Raw genomic sequence first — 20,562 nt, 5'->3', positions numbered from 1 at the left:
TATAAAATAGATAGCTAATAAGAACCTACTGTATAGCTCAAAGAACGGGTATTTGTATATGTATAACTGATTCACTTTGATGTACAGCTGAAACTAACAACACTGTAAATCAACTATACTCCAATAAAAAAATTTTTTTTAATGTACAAAGAACTAAAAGAAATTATACCTAAGCATCTACATGAAAGTACAAGAACAATCTCACCAACTAGAGAATGTTAATTAAAAGGTAGAAATTATTTTTTAAAATGTTCTGGAGTTGAAAAGTGCAATAACTGAAATGAAAAATTAACTGAAGAGGTTCAGTGGCAGATTTGAGTCATAGGAAATGAACCCCAAAACTTGAAGATAGATTGAGATTACTCAGTTTGAGGAACAGAAAGAAAAGTAATGAAGAAAAATGAGCGGATACTCAGAGACCTGTAGGATAGCATCAGACTTACCAACATACACATAATGGAAGTCCCCAAAGAAGAAGAAGAAGAGAAAAGGACAAAGTATATTTGAAGTTTTTGGCCCAAAACTTCCCAAATTTGATGAAAAACATTAAACATCCCAGAAGCTCAACAAACTCCAGATATGATAAACTCAAAGAAATTCATAGCTAGACTCATCATAATCAAACTGTTAAAAGACAGAAAATCTTGAAAGCAACAATAAAGAAGTGACTCATCAGTTACAAGGGATGTTCAATAAGGTTAGTAGCTGATTTCTCATCAGAAGCTATAAAGGCCAGAAGGCAGTAGGATGACATATGCAAAGTGCTGAAAGAAAAAAACCTGTCAACCAAGGATTCTATGTCCATCAAAAATTTATATCCTTCTAAAAGGAAGGAGAATTTAAAATACTGCCAGGTAAACAAAAACTAAGAGACTGTGTCACTACCAGACCTTCTCTGCAAATAATGAAGGGCGTCCTTCAGGCTTAAACAAAAGGACACTTAGACAGTACTCAAATCCACATTAATAAATAGAGACCGCTAGTAAAGGTAACTGTACAGGTAAATATAAAAGACAAAAGTAAAGTATGTTTTGTGTGTAAACTTTTTTTCTCCTATCTGATTTAAAAGATGACTGCATAAAGCAGTAACTCTTAAATTTATGTTAATGGGCACACTAAGTATAAAGATGTAATTTGAGACAGTAACAGCAGGGGGCTGGGGGGTGGGAAGCAGCTACATAGGAGCAAATTTTTCTATGCTATTGAAATTAAGATAGTATTATTCCAAAGTAGACTGTTATAAATTTAGATGTCAGTTGTAATCTTCAGGGAAATCACAAAGAAAGTCACTTGAAAATACATAGTAAAAGAAATGACAAGGCAGTTAAAGAGGCATTTTGTAGTATATCATTTCAACACAAGATAAAACAGTAATTGAGAAACAGAGGAACAAAAAGACCTAAGATACAACAGAAAACAAATTTTTTAAATGGCAGATATAAGTCCTACCCTAACAGTAGTTATCTTGAAATGGATTAAACTCTCCAGTTAAAGGCAAGTATTGGCAGACTGCATTAAAAATACATGATACAACTCTATGTTGCCTGCAAGAGACATAGCTTAGATTCATAGACACAAATGGGTTGAAAGTAGGGGAATGGAAAAATACCATGCAAACAGTAACCAAAAGAGCAGGAATGGCAATAGACTTTCAGACAAAAATTATCAGAAACAAAGATGGACATTTTATAATGATAAAAGTGTTAATCCATCAAAGAAATATAACAGTTATAAATGCACCTAACAACAGAGCCCCAAAATATATGAAGCAAAAACTGACAGAATTGAAGGGAAAAATAGACAATTCAACAATAATACCACTTTCAATAATGGACTTCAATACCACACTTTTAACAATGGATAGAACAACTAGAAAAAAAGGTCAATAAGGAAATAGAAGATTTGAACAGCACCAAAATTAACTAGACCTAATAGACATCTCTAGACTGCTGTACCCAACAACAGCAGGATACACATTCTTTTCAAGCTCATATAGAACATTCTTCAGGATAGACCTTATGTTAGGCTACAGAAGAAGTTTCAATAAACTTAAAAGGATTGAAATCATACAAAGTATATTGTCCAACCACAATGGAATGAAATTAGAAATCAATAACAGGAGGAAATTTGTCAAAATTCACAAGTGTGTGGAAATTAAGCAACAGATTCCTAAATAAACAATGTGTGAAAGAAGAAATCACAAGGGAAATTAGAAAATACTTTGAGATGAATGAAAATGAAAGCACAACATGCCAAAACTAATGGGATGTGGCGAAAGCAGTGTTTAGAGGGAAATTTATACTTATGAACACCTACATTAAAACAGAAGGAAGATCTCAGATTAATAACCTAGTCTTCTATCTTAAACTAGAAAAAGGAAAAACTAAAAGGAAGCAGAAGAAAGCAATTAATTAAAAGATTTGATTGGGGAAAAATGAAAGAGAATAGAAAAGCAGCAAAGAAAGTTAATGAAACCAAATATTTGTTCTTTGAGAAGATGAAAATTGGCAAATCTTTTACTAGACAAAGAAAGAAAGAGGACTCAACTTACTAAAATGAGGAATGAAAGAAGGGATATCACTAGCAACCTTACAGAAATAGAAAGGATTATAAGGGAATGCTATGAAAAATAGTATGCCAACAAATTAGATAACCTAGATGAAATGGAAAATTCCTAGAAAAACACAAACTACCAAAACTGACTCAGGAAGAAATATTAAAATCTGAAGACCTATAACAAGCAAAGAGATGAAATTAGTAATTTAAAAAGAAAAATGTTCCCACAAAGCAAATCCCAAATGTTTAAGAATTAACACCAGTCTTTCATAAACTCTTCCAAAAGATACAAGAGGAATACTTCCCAACTCATTCTATAGGCCAATTATTACCCTGATACCAAAACCAAAGACATCACAACTTCTGTGCATCAAAAGACACAATCAAGAGAGTGAAAAGACAACCTACAAAATGGGAGAAAATATTTGCAAATCATAACTTTAGGGGTTTTTTTGTTTTGTTTTCTTTAGACTTCCTTTTTTTTTAATTTTATTTTTTTTATACAGCAGGTTCTTATTAGTTATCTAGTTTATACATGTTAGTGTATACATGTCAATCCCAGTCTCCCAATTCATCCCACCACCAACAACAACCCCCCCGCCACTTCCCCCACCTTGGTGTCCATATGTTTATTCTCTACATCTGTGTCTCTATTTCTGCCTTGCAAACCGGTTCATCTGTACCATTTTTCTAGACTCCACATATATGTGTTAATATACGGTATTTGTTTTTCTCTTTCTGAGTTACTTCACTCTGTATGACAGTCTCTAGGTCCCTCCACGTCTCTACAAATGACCCAATTTCATTCCTTTTTATGGCTGAGTAATATTCCATTGTGTGTATGTACCACATCTTCTTTATCCATTAGTCTGTCAATGGGCATTTAGGTTGCTTCCATGACCTGGCTATTGTAAATAGTGCTGCAGTGAACATTGGGGTGCATGTGTCTTTTTGAATTATGGTTTTCTCTGGGTGTATGCCCAATAGTGGTATTGCTGGGTCATATGGTAATTCTATTTTTCGTTTTTTAAGGAACCTCCATACTGTTCTCCATAGTGGCTGTATCAATTTACATTCCCCCCAACAGTGCAAGAGGGTTCCCTTTTCTCCACACCCTCTCCAGCATTTGCATAACTTTAGGGGTTAATATCCAGAATATATAAAGAACTCTGAAACGCAACAACAAAAATAAATAATCCAATTAAGAATTGGGCAAAGGGGTTAAATAGACATTTCTCCAAAGGTGATATACAAATGGCCAACAGGCATATGAAAAGATGCTCAATCAACATCACTGATTATCAGAGAAATGAAAACCAAAACCACAATAATATATCACCCTTTAGGATGGCTACTATCAAAAACAAAACAGAAAATAGCAAGGGTCAGTAAGGACATAGAGACATGGGAACCTTTGTGCACTACTGGTGAAATTGTAAATTGTGCAACCCCTATGGAAAACAATGTGGCGATTCCTTCAAAAATTAAACAGAATTACCTTATGATCCAACAATCTCATTTCTGGGTATATATGCAAAAGAATTTAAAGCAGAGTCTGGACACCCATGTTCATAGATGCAGTATTCACAATAGCCAAGGAGGTGGAAGCGTTCCACATATCCATCAACAGATAACAAAATGTGGTGTATATAGTGGATACAGCCTTTAATTATTCAGCCTTTAAAAGGAGGAAATCCTGTCATGTCCTACAACATGGATGAACTTGAGGACATTACGCTAAGTGAAATAAGCCAATCACAAAAAGACAGATACTATGTGATTCCACTTGAGGTATCTACTCAAATACATAAAAACAGACAGTATTATGCTTTTTACTGGGGCTGGGAGGAGGGGGAAAAAGGAGTTGTTAGTGTAAGGTGTTCAGTTTGTCCCAGTGAAAAATTCTAAAGATCTGTTTCACAACAGTGTCAGTATACACAACACTGCTCAAGTATACACTTAAAAACAGTTAAGACGGTAAGTTTTGTGTTCTGTGTTTCTTACCACAATTAAAATTGCAAAAAAAACTTTAGAAGAAAGGAAAATTATGACCAGTTTTCTTCATGAATACAGATGCAAAAATCAACAAAATACTAGCCAACTGAATCCAGCAACATATGAAAAGGATTGTACATCATGACCAACCAAGGTTGGTTCAATGGTGATATACCATGTTACTAGAATAAAGGTGTGAAAACTACATAATCATCTCAGTAGATGAAGAGAAAGCATTTGACAAAATCCAGTACTCTTTCTTGGTAAAAACACTCAACAGATTATGACTAGAAGGGAACTGCCTCAACCTGAAAAAGGTATCTACAAAAATCCCACAGCTATCATCATAGTTAATGTTGAAAGCTTTTCCCCTTCGATCAGGAATAAGACAAGGATGTCTGCTTTCACCAATTCTATTCAATATTGTGTGCTAGAGTTTCTAGCTAGAGTAATAAGACAAGAAAAAGAAACTAAAATCATCCAGACTAGAAAAGAAGTAAAACTATTTCTGTTTGCACATGGTATGGTCTTGTATATAGAAAATCCTTAGGAGTCCACAGAAAAAGTATGTTAGCTAGAAAACAAGCTTAGCAAGGTTACAGGATACAAGAACTAGGAATAAATGGGAAATGTACAATCCAAAAATGAAAGTTAAAAAAGTGATTTCATTTTACAGTAGCATCAGAAGGAATAAAATACTTAGGAGGAATATGTTTAACCAAAAAAGGTGTAAGATTTGTGTACTGAAAATTACAGTACAGCAAAAGAATTTAAGAAGGCCTCAATAAATGGGAGGGCATCCCATGTTTCTGAATTAGAAGACTTACTTATTAATATTGCTAAGGTGGCAGTCCTACCCAAATTGCTCTTCATATTCAATGAAAATTCTAACCACAATTCTAACTGCCTTTTATGGGACCTGGAATAGTCAAAACACTCTAAAGAACAAAAACATTGAAGGACAATTTCAAAACCTGCTTCAAAGCTCTAGTAATCAAGACGGTGTGATACTGGCATAAGCGTAGACATATAAATGAGTGAAACAGAACTGAGAGTCAGAAATAAATCCATATATCTATGATGAGTTTATTTTTGACACGGGGCCAAGTTAATTCAAGGAGAAAGAATAATCTTTCAACCAATGATGCTAGAAGAACTGAATATCCACATGTAAAAAATGAACTCGGATCCCTACCTCATGCTATGTACAAAAATTAATTCGGAATGGATCAAATACCTAAATGTAACAGCTGAAACTATAAAACTCTTAGAAGAAAACACGGATAAGTTTTCATGACCTTGGATTTTGCAGTGGATTCTTAGAAGTGACACCATCAGGACAAGCATCAAAAGAAAGTTAAATTAGAGTATCAAAATTAAAAACTTTTGTACATCAAAGAACACTATCAAGAAAGTGAAAAGACAACCTGCACAATGGGAGAAAGTATTTGCAAATCACATGTATGATAAGCCTTTGTATCCAGAATGTATAAACTGCTTTTACAAGTCAACAACAAAAAGATAATCTTTTTTTTTTTTTTTAAGTGGGCAAGGGATTTGAATTGTATATTTTCCTTGGAGAAATGTCTGATAGCCAATAAGCACATCATTAGTCATTAGAGCTATGCAAATAAAAATCACCATGAGGTACCACTTCACATCCACTAGGATGGCTATAATTTTTAAAAAAGGAAAATAATAAATGTTGGGTAGAATGTGGAGAAATTGGAACCCTTATACATTACTGATGGGAAGGTGAAGTGCTGCAGCTGCTGTGAAAAACAGTTTGGCAGTTCCTCAAAAAGTTTAACAGAGTTACCATATGACCCAACATTTCCACTCCTGAATACATGCTCAAGAGAATTGAAAACATATGTTCACACAAAATCTTGTACATGAATGTTCATAACAACATTATTCGTAATAGCCAAACAGTGAAAACAGCCCAGATGTCCATCAACTTATGAATGGATAAAATGTGATAAATCTACCCATTGGAATATTAGTCAGCTATAAACTGAATTAAATACTGATACATGCTACAACATGTACAACATGAATGAACCTTGAAAACATTATGCTAAGTGAAAGAAGCCAAACACATATTGTATGATTCCATTTATATGAGATGTCCAGAATAGGCAGTTCCATACACAGAGAAGGTTAGATTAGCAGTTGTCAGGGTCTGGGGACAGGGAAGGATGAGTAGTGACACCTAGTGGGTATGGAGTTTCTTTGGGGGTGATGAAAATGACCCGGAACCAAATAGTGGTAATGGTTGCACAGCCTCACGAATATACTAAAAACTGCTGAATTGTGTGCTTTAAATGGTGACTTCTGTAGTGTTTGAATGATATTTCAATTTTTTTAGAAGTCAAAAAAAGTCAAGCTGGACAATTGTGTTAGCTGGTGGAGATACTAACCATACCATTCTGAAGACGAGAGAAAAAACATTGTAAGGTGTTTGGGCTTAAAAACAAAAACAGGGCTTCCCTGCTGGCGCAGTGGTTGAGAATCTGCCTGCTAATGCAGGGGACACGGGTTCGAGCCCTGGTCTGGGAAGATCCCACATGCCGCGGAGCAGCTGGGCCCGTGAGCCACAGCTACTGAGCCTGCGCGTCTGGAGCCTGTGCCCCGCAACGGGAGGGGCCGCGATAGTGAAAGGCCCGCGCACCGCGATGAAGAGCGGTCCCCGCACCGCGATGAAGAGTGGCCCCCGCTTGCCGCAACTAGGGAAAGCCCTCGCACGAACCGAAGACCCAGCATAGCCAAAAATAAATAAATAAATAAAAATAAAAGTAGCTATAAAAAAAAAAATTTAAAAAAAAAAAAAAAAAAAAAAAACAAAAACAAAAAATTCAATAATCATTATCACAAGAACTAGAATTTGTTGAAGTGTATCCTAGAACTGGAAGCCCGTCTAACTTGTGACATGGACCACTATCTGACTTCAGATCTAGTCTTTATAACTCTTCTAAAAACAAAGGGATAAAGAGTAAAAAAAAAGCCTCTAGGGGGGCTTCCCTGGTGGCGCAGTGGTTGAGAATCTGCCTGCCAATGCAGGTGACACGGGTTCGAGCCCTGGTCTGGGAAGATCCCACATGCCGCGGAGCAACTAGGCCCGTGAGCCACGATTACTGAGCCTGCGCGTCTGGAGCCTGTGCTCCGCAACAAGAGAAGCCGCGATACTGAGAGGCCCGCGCACCGCGATGAAGAGTGGCCCCCGCTTGCTGCAACTAGAGAAAGCCCTCGCATAGAAACAAAGACCCAAAACAGCCAAATAAATAAATAAATAAATAAAGTCAGGAGCTCTTTAAAAAAAAAAAAGCCTCTAGGGTAACCACCTTAGAAGCAGAAAGGAGCCTTTTTGGAACTGTTCCTCTTCTGGCCTGAGTTAGAAGGGAGAGGTTAAAAGGCAAGGGGATTGTTCCATGAAAGGGGAAGTTAACATTCTTGAAACACAAACCAAACCTTTTCCATGTATTACTTCTTCAAATGTACAGGTGTGCTGAAATGTTGATCCCCTCAGGGCAGCAGAGCAGGGTCTGGGCTACACATCCACTGCCCCAGGGGTCTCCCTTATTAACCCCTCTGCGTGTAGTACGAATGTTTCCATTTCCTATGTGTGTCATGAAATGAAATGGTTAGGGAAGAAGCACTGCTCTTAGGGTCATCTCTTTAAGGTTCTCCCCACCTGCCTTATCATCATCTACTGATCGCCCTTAATTGTCATTACTCCTCTTAAAATATGTCAGCTACTTTTCAGAGAGCTATACAACAGTTCCCAAGTGCACCTAGCTAGGAAACAACAAGGTTAATTTGGTGTAGTTACGTTTTTATAGAGAGAATACATATATTTCCAAAGTACTTAAAATCAAATATTAAATAATCCAAGATGGAATTTTGTTAGCGATCGATGTCAAACCTTTTATTGGATTATGAATTCCAGAAATAAGCTTTTGCCTACTTTTTAAAATCTTTGCTCTTCTGACATCTCTATACTTACTAATAATTTTAAGAAGGTTGTAAGTAATGACGCCAGGTCATTTCTGCAGGTTCTTTCAACATTAGAATTCCTCGCGGATAAGAATACACTTAAAGGGTCTTCCAGTACCCTCACATTATTCTCTGACTTAACTGGGACCTATGAAACATGCTAACAATTATTTATTAGCTGTTTAGAGCAAGAAAACGATAGGAAACCTTGATGAGGTTGAGATGATGTGAGCAGATAACAGAGAGAACGTCTATGTGTGTATCTATCACTTTGTTTTCATGCTGACTAGAATGTCAGTCTTCCCATTTGAAATGGGTAGAATACACGTCTTGCTTTAGATGTGACTTTTAACCTCTGTTTTCTTTTAATGGGTACTTTACCATGTGAATTGTGATCAGGTGTCATTTGTAGGTTAGTTTCTTTTGGTCTTGGCTGGGAAATATATTTTGCTAGGAATATATTTTGACTGGATAGTTCTACTTTTTGACTTAGTGAATTAAAGAACATCTCCAAATTGCTGACCTAATTTCCTAAACATAAGTAGAAGTAACACTTTATACCTTTAAAAAATTCAATTGCTGGGTTTTGTTTTTGTTTTTAGTATTGATAACTTTTAAGGTTTGGGAATATAGTTTTGTTTCACAAATTGGTTCATGTTTATCATGTCTACAACCTCATTTTGACTCATTTTGGGTGTCCATTCTAGATTGGTTCTTATATTTTAGTGATGTTCAGGCTTAATGAATGAATTAGTACTGCTAACGAAATGCGAAAAATCAAGGCATATACAACATTGTTTTTCCAGTAAAGTACTGCCACAGCCCATCAGACACTGACCGGGCATATTTCTCCCCAACCAGGAGTTCATACTACACGACTTCTAGTTGGTGGGGATCTTGTGGCCTAACTGGCTTCTCTCTGTTGAATCCAAAGTCTCCTCAGAGCCCCATTTGAAATCACTGCTTTTAAAAAAAAAAATTTTTATGTTTGACAGTTTTTTTTAATGTGCCTAATTCTTTCAAAAGTGACAAAATATTTTATATGCTTTTTGTGACTTTATTTTCAATTAAACTCATGATGTATTCTTTACCAAAAGGTTTAGAGGAATGCAGATTGCATGTTTGCAAGGATTTTCCTAGTACACATGATGGTACATGATATTCTTGAAGAATATCATCTAAGTACCCAAGAATTAGGAACATTTTTACTCACAAGTACTAAAGAGCTGTAAATTGAAACATTTTCCGAATACATCTTGAAAATACTCAAAATGATGGTGGAAATGACACCTGTAGTGTTATTAAAAGCGAGGTAAAATATTTTCATTAGTAATCTTTATTTCCTTTAGGGTTTAATGAAGAAATTCATTCGGTGTTCTACACGTGTAACTGTGGGAACTATTAAAAAATTTCTAAGTTTAAAACTAAAACTTCCAAGTTCTTATGAGGTAAGTTAATAATCTAATCTTGATCATTTTGATAATTCTAATCTGAAGTAAAATTCTAACAAATTAATTTTGTGGAAACTTTGGTTACTTTCATGTTAAAAATTTTTGGAATGTAATATTCTATTTGTTTAATCTGTGTTTTTGAATTTAACGTCCTGACTAAAACATGATACTAATAAACTTAACGTTTTATAATTAGAGGAGATATTTAAATAACATTAAGTATTCTTGAAATAAATATCCCAGCTAAATGGATACTTTTTTTTTTTTTAATGCCAGCATGCTTTATGGTATGTCTTTTTTTTCAATCTGAGACCTTTCAATTCATTTTAATGAATTCTTTATAGACTTCTTTTTCAGAATGTAAAACATTGTCTTTTTATCAAAGGGATTTTGTAACGTTCATTTAGTTCTATAACATGCAAAAATGATATTTGCTTAGACCTAAGTAAAACCAACATACTGCATCTGCATACATGTAGTCTACGAGTTTCTTACAGGAGAAGTCAGTTGCCCTGATGTTGATCACAGTACAGCTTGTAATGTGTGCAGTGTTAGAGAATGTTTATGACCCTATAGCGCTGGCTATCCCTTACAAGGAGATGCGGCTACCATTTCTCACCTGCCCAAACGGCAGTCTTGCAACTTGTATGAATTTCCTCTTCCTCCCCTTTGAGTTCCACTAGTCGCATCTAAAACAACTAAAGATCGAGGCTAGCTTCCTGTATAAACAGAGACATCAAAGGAAAAATAGTTTTTCAGGCTTATATACAATAGTATTCATATGAACAGCCACAGCAGAAATTAAACAGGATTTGAACATAGGCATTGACAAGTATTAAGTCTGTATTTTGAGGAAACCTCTGAACCTGACCTTATTTTAAAATGTCTTGCAGATGACTAATTAATCTATGGATTAAGAATTAATTCTTATGTGTTTGGTCCTATAAAAAAATTTCCAGAGATAGTAACTTTTACATTAGGAAAAAAATTGTGAATGTTAAAGCCATATGTACTTGATAAAAGTAAAAGAAAAAAAAAGATTTATAGATATAAACACAGTGAAATAGAAAATGAAATTGTTTTTATAATTTGGTTTTGCTCTTTATTCTCTTCTTGCAAAATACCACCTGCAGTTTTATTTCCTTACTTTCAAGTGTGACTCATTGAGTTATTTTCTAGTTTTCAGGAAGTTGTTAGAGCTGAGAGAACTGTTACTCTCATAGAGTCTTACCGCTGGCACTTACTATATACATTTCTCTGTAGACTTTTCTATAGAAAGGATGGAAGGGGGAGAAACTGAATTCACTGACATCTTATCTATCCCAATGCAAAGAACTTTCCCTATGATTTTTAGTAATATTTACTGTTCCCCCCTTATTTTGCTGCCCCACATGTAAGGGGATGATTTAATGAAATACCTAACAGCTGAAGCGTCTGTAACAGCACTGGTAACTGGGGCAGGATGGTTTGGTTTTCAAATGACAATAATAGAAGCTGCGTACCTAGTTGGGAATTGCATCCTAAGTCAGTCCCTTTACCTCTTTGCTTATGAATTTATTTTACAGGCAAGATAAAGAAAATAAAACTATCTACTTTGTTCTTTTAAAAATAAAATGGTGTCTGAAAAACATTCTGAGGTCCATTTAAGTCACCATAAATCATCCAAAAATCAATATAATTTAGCTAATAATTTATCTAGTACGATTGGAACTATACTCATTTTAGACTTAAGTTCAAAACTCCAGTCTCTCTCTAGCCAGACAAGAATTATTTAAAAGCCATTCTTCTTCCTCCTTTCCACACTTTAAATTAAATCCTATCAGTTTGCTTTTAATCTCTAGAGAACCGAAATGTTTTATTTATAGGGATCTATAATAAATGCTTGTTTAATGATGCTTTGTTGAATTCGTAAATCATAGCCACAGCTCCTGTGGCCTTGTTAAGGACTTGGGGGAGCAGGGGTTGTTTGGTTGCTGCAACTCTAGAGCAAAAGTGAGCATTGATAAGTATGACCCTTTTTTGAAGTTCCATACAAGGTGGGAAGATGGCATGGTAAATATTATGCAGGTTACCAGCTAAGCAGAGCAGAGAGGTGGAGAGCCCTGGGAGACGCAGGCCTGTGGCCTGGTCCTAATTGTTCTGTCAGCTTGAATGCATTGAAGACCCCAGAAATCATGTATCCATATCCATTCATTTACCCGCTGCAAATATAAACTAATGCAGAGGAGGAAAGCAGCTCCTTCAAATGAGAGATGAATTCATAAGCCAAATGTGCCATGAGGAATTATAAGGTTTCCACAGTTTCTTCTCATTCAGTAAGAAATCACAGAAATATGTCTAAATCTCAAAGGCTGCACAGAGACATAGACTAAGAAAGTTCACATTACGTTTCAAAATTAGGTGATGAACTTGAGATAGAGGTATGTGGGACAAGACAGACAGTGATTCATGTTAATTATATCTGAATTGTTAATACCTATGAGATGAGGCAGTGCTTTTAATAGAAGGATCCAGTGTTCTTTTCAAATAATGGACACTACTTCTATTTTGATATAAGTATTTGAATCTTTTTTGAAATTTGGAAAAAAAAGTGTAAAACACTTATGAATTGAGAATTATTTATGTTAATGGATCTGTAACTGTTCTTTTTAAAGTTGGATGTGCTGTGCAACGGTGAAATTATGGGGAAGGATCATACTATGGAGTTCATCTACATGACAAGATGGCGACTAAGAGGCGAAAACGTAAATTGCTTTTATATTTACCTACGTGTATATTTAGTTCTTTATCATTATGTTATTCAAATTTAGCAGTTACTTAGACACTTTAAAAAAAAAAAAAAAAACTAGCTTGGGAGAGAAGAAACTGGTTCCTCTTATTGTTTCTCAGCTACTCCATGATAGTTGGTCCCAAGTACAAGGCCGAGATGTGTGTTAGATGTGGTTTTGTTATATTTAAGGTAAGTTTAAAACATCAGTTTGAATATGTTCAGAACTCAGCTAACCTAGAGACGGAGGAGATAGCACTTACATTTTTTTAAACCCCAGTAAATTATGGGAACTTTTAAGTTCTGCCCTGACTAGTATGTTTAATGGTTAAGATATTTTTTGTTTGTGGTAGAGGAAACAGATAGGGTAGAATCTAGATCATCTTTTTTTCAGGTACCACCTTTACATTGAAAGTATAAAATCAGACCGAAGGGTAAGTGAGTTTGCAGTGGTTTCTGATGCCAGAATTAGATTGTTGTGCCTTAGGCCCCAGGCAATATGGGAGAGATGATTAAAAGGAGGAAACTAAGAAAATTTTTTTTAAAACCCAAAAAGAGTTTGTATTTTGAACTATATCTTTGATTAGGGTTAATTAGAAGGTTCAAGTGTATCTTATCTGAGTTATATGTAACATTGATATTAGGGAAATTTGAGGGGCTAGGGATTATAAGGCTGATATGTAGCAGTAAGGAATACAGTAGTAATTATAAAAAAACACAAAATTAAGAAATGCAGCCTCACACAATTACAGTGGCTCAAAAACATACTTATGTTGAATGTAAACATCTATGGAACTTTTTTTTTTTTTTTCAGAAGAACTGTCTTGGTATGATACAATAATAAATGAAGCACGTAACTTCTTAATTCAGAATTTTTTTCTATTCACATCCCACTTGGATGACGCCTTCCTTGTGAGGCTGAGTTCTCGTGACCAGGAGGAATAAGTTATGTTCTAGTCCCAGCCACCAACTGGTTGTGTGCCTTGAGGAACTCATGAAACCTCTCTAGGGCTCCTTTTTTTTTTTATTCTAATTGTCTTTGTATTTGGTAGATTACTACTTGCCTATGACATTTTATATATTTTTAAATGGTTGTACATACATCACTCTCATTTAATCCATCTAACCAGAATGTTTCGGGTACCAAGTGCAGATTACAGATGTAGTCAGTTCTCTTGCCTGGCCCTGCTGGGGCCTAAATATTGTGGTATTACACATAACAGTAATACCACAATATTGGTATAATTTTAGCTTTCATTGATAGTTCATTGGACACTTCAGTATGTGTTAGTGCCTGATACCATCATTATGAATAGGTTTGCCTTAAGGTTGAAGAGCTGTAACTCGTCATCCACTGCAAGACATCTACTGATACTCACTTGTCCTTCACCAGATCCCTTCCCAAAGGTCTCCCACACTGCCAGTTATTTTAATGTCAAAGCATGAAAGAGCTAATTCATAGAAATTGTTATTAATAAAGAGAAACCAGTCTACTACAGTTGTGCTTCTGATTACACATTTCCGAATAGTTTAAATTCCCTGGTTAAGGCATATTTTAATAAAAATTGGTTCAAAAAAATGGTTTAGTACCTTATTTTTATTCAGGTAAAAACAACCAATAAATAGAAAAAAATACCACATTTTATACTTAGTACAACAGTAAAGTAATAGCCCATTTCATTTTTTTGGCTTGACAGCCCTGTTTTTTGTTTGTTCTCCTCCTCTAAACCTGTTTCTCCCTCAGCCTTCACATTCTCAGCAGTTCCAAGATTAATAGTTCCATTTTTCCAGTTTCTCAGACCCAAATCCCTAAAGTCAGTCCTGATGAGTTTCATCCATCCTTAGCAAATTCTTTGACCTCTACCGTCAAAATACAATAATGAGAATCCAGTTACATCTTATCACCTCCTGTTCTGTCACTCTGGTCCAAGCCACTGGCACTCTTCTCCAGAATTTCTATAAAAGTCTCTTAACTGGGCTCCATGCTTCTACTCTTTTTTTTTTTTTTTCATCTTTAATTTCTCACAGCTATGTGTTTTAGTTTTTTTTTTTTTTTTTTTTTACATCTTTATTGGAGTATAATTGCTTTACAGTGGTGTGTTAGTTTCTGCTGTATAACAAAGTGAATCAGCTATACATAAACATATATCCCCATATCTCCTCCCTCTTGCGTCTCCCTCTCACCCTCCCTATCCCATGCTTCTACTCTTGCTGCCACCTGTGCCCTCTCCCATCTTCACCCAACACAGCAGCCAGAGTGACCCTCTTAACACAAGTTAGAACATGTCACTTCTGTGCTCTAAATTCTCCCTTACCGTCTAATGGCATTTAGATAAAAGCCAAAGTCCTTCCAGGGACCTATAGATGGTGGACCCCACACAGTTTTCCCCAAAGACATCTTTGCTCTTACCCTTTGCTCCCTCCTCTCGCTTCACTGGCCTCTGTGTTTGTTTCCTCTAACATGCCAGGCTTGCCCTTGCCTCCCCAAATATCCACCTAACTTGTTCCCTTTACCCCCTTCACTCAGAGAATTTTGCTTCTATATCCCCTCCTCAGTGAGGCCTCTGACTTCCGTTAATAGTCCAACCCCTCTCCTGATCTGGCACTCTTAACCCCTTGTCATGCCTTGCCGTCCTCCACAGTATTTCATACCATCACTATGCCTCTTCTGTATGTTTATTGTTTGTCCCCAACTAAAATGTAGCCTGAGGGTAGGGATGATTATTTGTTCACTGCTCAGTCTCCAGCACCTAAAGCAGTGCCTAGTACAGATACTCAGTAAGTATTTGTTCGAAGAGTAAATTGAATGAAAGTTTTGTCTTTTATAAGGTAGTAGTTAGGCAAAATATAGCCTAAAGGTCACTTTGTTTATTTCAGTCTGTTTCCCATTTGTTTTCTGTTAAACAAATTTTAAATTTTTGCTCATGTTCCAGTTAATTATGAGTTATTATAATTGATGAATTCTGACAGTTGGAGTGAATGGACAAACTAACAATAAAACAATTCTTTCTTGATTAAGCCCCTTCCAGCATATTTATTGCAGTCACATCCTTTCCCATCTCTACCCTTCATTGCCAGCAAGATGCCAGATTGTCTGAAAAGCTCTCGTTACTGTCTCTACTGGCATTGCTAACTGGCTCTGTCTTGGGCTGGGGTCGGCATATTTCCTAAACTAATGACCGCCTTATGGTTCTTTCACTTACTACTGGTACTTTTTTATATTAAACATTTTAATCTGCCTGGGATTTGTTCATTTACACACACACACCTACAACAAGGCTAAGACTCTAAAACTTATTCTAAGAATTTTTTGCCAGAAATAGTTTATTGCATAAGTCATACTTTGCCTCATTGTTTTGAGATGTCACCATTATCTGTGCATATGTATCTAGACATATGTGTACACATGCAGATGTGTATATCTATGTTCCTGGACATTGTTTTGTTCTTCCGAGTAGGACTTATCCTACACCAGCATTTCACATCATAGCTTTTATAAAAATCTGATCACATAACACCCCTATCAAAGACTCCTCAATTGTCCATTTTCTTTGGGATATATTTAAATAAAGTCCAAACTAACTTATAAGGAAAATAGTTGGGCCTTCTAGGTTACTTTATGATGTCTATCAGCATCTGTTAGGAAAAAGCTCATTATTATTATTTTTTAAATTGTGTTGGCTAGTTTTCCCCCTTTATTGTTTAGGTGAGCTTGAGAATGGGACTGTGATTGGCATTGGATTAAATTTCTTGATTGACTTGGCTGGCATTTGCAGTCTTTTATTCTGTTCGGTGCTGTGGGGTGCCCTCTGAAGTTCTGGACTCTTCTGTGTGTCTCTGAGTAGAGTCTGTGGTTTTCTTCCTCTTCCTGTTGGATGCCACCTCTGCCTTTCTGGGTCTTTTGCCGCAGGCAGGAGCCCCCGTATTCACATCACCTCTTGGCCTTGTCCTAGGGGGAACCTCGGGGAGTCAGTTTTGCCTCCACTCCTCAGGAGCAGGACATTTCTGCCTGTGCCACACAGCATCTGGGCCACTCCTCCTCTTTATCCTGGGACGGTTTCACTTCAGGCTCAGCCTGCTTTCTGTCCTCTGTGCTCTTTCTGGATCCTTGTCTTCATTGTGATGCACTTTTGAAAGACTTTTATCTTTAGGAATCAAATATCCAGTCAAACTTAGCTAAGTCCCAGAAATTTTTCTGTTCATAACAGTATTTGCACCTCAAGATTGGCGTTCATCTTTTGATTATTAGTGGGAGAAAATGTACCTTTTTTTAAACCATTGCTTCTCAAACTTTAATGCAAATCACAAAACACCTGGGGAATCTTGGTAAAATACAGATTCTGATTTAGTAGTTCTGGGGTGAGGACAGAAATTCTGCATTTCTGACAAGCTCTCAGGCGTTGCCGGTGCACCTGATATTTGGGCCACCCTTTGAGTAAGATGATCTTAGGGGACATGATCCATGACCACTGGCCTGCCCTGTAGTTTCCACATCCATAAATTGAGGGTGTAGAATTGAAGAATTAGACCTCAGTTTAGAAGGGACTTAATCACCAATCTAATTACATGGATTCTGTTTATAATATCCATGCAGTGTTCATCACATTTTTTGAAACATAAATGGGTTCGTATGTATTGTTTTGCAGCTTCGTTTTCTCATTTGTTAATATGTCTTGTGGAGAATCAGTAAATTTTAAAATAATTATTTGTAACAAGTTGATAGTAGTCCACTTGTGTGGCTGTAGCATAATTTGATTAATATACTCGTTTGATTTGACTCATTTAGATTTTTTTCAAATACTTTGACATTACAAACAATGCTGTATTCCAGTGTATATATCTTTTTGCACGTGTGGAAGCATGTTTATTGGCTAAATTCCAGATGTGGATTTACAGCAGAGTATGCATGTTTAAAATTTTGATAGATACTGATAAATTGTCCTCTAAAAAGTTTTTAGCAGTTTATAGTCATACCAATAATGTATGAGTGCCCATTTTCTGATACCCTCACCAACACTTCATATTTTCAATTTTGTATTTCTTGTGTGAAGTTTCTTTCCATATCCATTGCCCCTTTTTTCCATTGTGAAGTTTATCTTTTTCTTACTGACTCCTAGGAGCTCTTTATGTATTCTGGATATTCATCTTTTATTATGTATTTTGCAGCTATTTCCTCCCAGTTGTATCCCGCTGCATAGTTTTGCCTCAGTTTTTTGGTCCTTAAAATTGGGGTAATAATACCTATCTTGAAAAATTTTAGTAAGAATTAATGAAATATTATATAATAAAGTACTTAGCAGAGTGCCAGACATAATAAATGTTATTTTATTAATAGCTTATGTATGTTTGCTTTCATTATTATTATATAATTCTCTCCTCCTACACTTAGTCTCATGTCTGCAAGCTAACTGTTAATATCTCTGTCTCTTCAGCCTCAGCTTTCACCATGAACTCATGTTCTTCCTGCTTACCTTTCCTTGGGTAGGTTGAGTACCTACTCTCAGGACTCCCCCTTTTCCCAGATAATCCTGGTTGGTTTTCTCTCTTCCAACAACCCCTGCCAGCCCCTACCTAAAGTTACCGCATCACGTTTGTCTTGCTTTGCTTTCTTTGCATTACCAAGCAATTTTAGGAAAAACAAACATCTACCTTGACTGATACCAAAGAGATTAATAGGAAAAAAAACCAAACAAACAAACAGTGAAATTTGCCTCTTTCTACTCTGTTTACTTGTTAAATGCTATTTGGGACTTGCATAGTTAGGCGAAGTCTGACAGGCCCCAGTGTGGAGAGTCTTCGGGGAGAAGGGGGAAGGTTGTCAGCGATAGCAGTGCTGGGCGTGTCTTACGGCATGTTGATGAGCCCAGTACAGAAGTTCAAGGACTAGCTTCTAGGGAAAAAATTGCTAAAGTCTTTCAGGAAATGGAAAATATCTAAAATTTTATTTTAAAAGCTACCAGTGTATTTGTTTTAATAATTGCTTACTTAAATATTCTTCCAAAGTATATTTTAAAAACCTGCTCTGGGATGTTAGATTTATCCTGGTTAATTTGTATCTCACATATTTTTAATCTTTATTTTTTTCTGTTTTGAAAAAGCACACGATGTTGAATTCATATATGCATAATTTTAAAGTGTGTTATGTTTCATAATTCCATTACAGTTAAAATGTTTATGCTTAATAAGGGTTCAGGATAATATTGAAAAATCAAGATTTGGGAATGATTTTTTAATATGAATGGTTAACCGTTAAAAGATGGTAGATTTAGAAATGAATCTACTCACTAGTTTAAAAATATGTTCATTCATTGATTTACTCATAAAACATTTGAGTGGCTGCTGTGTGCCAGTTCTGTGCCTTAGCTCTTAAGATTGCAAACATGAATAAGATTCAGACTCAAAGAGCTCACAGTCTAATGCTATTAAAATAGTTATGGAGACTAAGAGTCTAATCGGAGGAATATAAAGAACCTAATCTAAAACAGAACATGGATCGCTTACAGGCTGAGGCAAGTTCCCTGCCCCTCTCAGAGCTCTGAGATCCTCAAACAGTGTTCCCTCTCAGGGTGGTTGAAGAGGAGATCTAGGAGAGATTACTCACAGGAAAAGTTGGAAGAAAGAGGGCGCCCCTCCTGGATTGAGAAGGCGAGGGTTTTCTCAGGAATTTAGTATTTGAAGAGGAGATGGAAAGGATAGGTCACCGTTTTGGTAAATATTTGCAGAATATTAACAAAACTCATATCTAGAGACTAAAATAATTTCAAGCTAAAATTTACCAGTCACTAAGTTATTAAAGACTTTTTCCAAAAACAACTACCATATTTTGGAAAGTGTTTACTTAATCTTGTTGACTCATGTTTGACGTTAAAATATTTTAAATATGTATCCAGTTGTGGATGCCTCTTATCTGATGAGTTCATCTCCTCCGCAGTTTCGGTGTCTGAACTGCTCAGCTTCGCAAGTCTGCCCTCAGGATGGCCCTTTGTATCAGGTAAGAGGCACTCACGACTGTACATATGACCCTATGATGCCTGCCTGCCACAAAGGTGACTGCTTTCACCCCAAACTCAAGTTCCTAAGACATGTAACTCTGCAAAACTAAGACTTACTTGAGCTACAAAACTTCGTCTTTTCAACTTATATCCCCAAAGTTTCCCATTATTTTAGTTCTCTTGAATTATCTATTTTATTTTGCCAAACTAAAAATGAAGTTATAAATGTTAAGGCCATTATTTATGCCTCAGGAATTTTTTAATAATTACCGGTTTCAGCCCATGAGAAATCTCTGCTCCGTATTGGATCTCTGCTCTATACTTAACACTTCTTTGTGTGTGTGTTTTTTTAATTAATCATTCACCCACAAGTGAAAGATAAAATGCCAGATTAGGTGAAGCTAAATAACAGCAACAGCTAAATGCAGTTGTGAGCTTGCTTACTAGGCCCTGTCCTAAGGACTGTACTTGAGTTACCTCTTCTAGCGCAGAAATGATAGTGAACTGATTTAGTAATGCACTGAGAAAACGGGAACATACCTCTGAGAAAAGTTTATCTAATATAAGTACATTTTAAAAATTTGGAAAACAGAAGAGACTAAGTGTAGAATAGTAAGGATTACTGTTGAGTATAGAGATGATCCACGATCAACCTTAATCCATGGATTAACCATGGCATTTCTTAAAAATCTCCATTGTTCTTTTATCCCAGAAATTAAAGTAGTCTTCATAATTATTTCCTTGGAGCCAAGAAAGGAGAATTGTAATTATATAACAAACTTTACTAGCAAACTTACCTCTGATG

The 20,562-nt window shown here is 36.0% G+C and overlaps 1 protein-coding gene across 1 annotated transcript in view; it reads left to right on the top strand.

Moving 5' to 3' along the window:
• Positions 1-20,562, top strand: part of PCGF5 (polycomb group ring finger 5) — a 116,013-nt gene that overhangs the window by 84,283 nt on the left and 11,168 nt on the right. The window contains 3 exon segments of the mRNA XM_036828244.1: positions 9,897-9,995; positions 12,653-12,742; positions 19,697-19,756. Of these exon segments, the coding sequence (XP_036684139.1) occupies positions 9,897-9,995; positions 12,653-12,742; positions 19,697-19,756 (249 nt within the window).

The sequence above is a fragment of the Balaenoptera musculus genome, chromosome 16, assembly GCF_009873245.2.
Source record: "Balaenoptera musculus isolate JJ_BM4_2016_0621 chromosome 16, mBalMus1.pri.v3, whole genome shotgun sequence".
Classification (NCBI taxonomy): domain Eukaryota; kingdom Metazoa; phylum Chordata; class Mammalia; order Artiodactyla; family Balaenopteridae; genus Balaenoptera; species Balaenoptera musculus.
The sequence above is the reverse complement of the archived record's forward strand: the minus strand, read 5'-3'. Positions and strand labels throughout refer to the sequence as shown.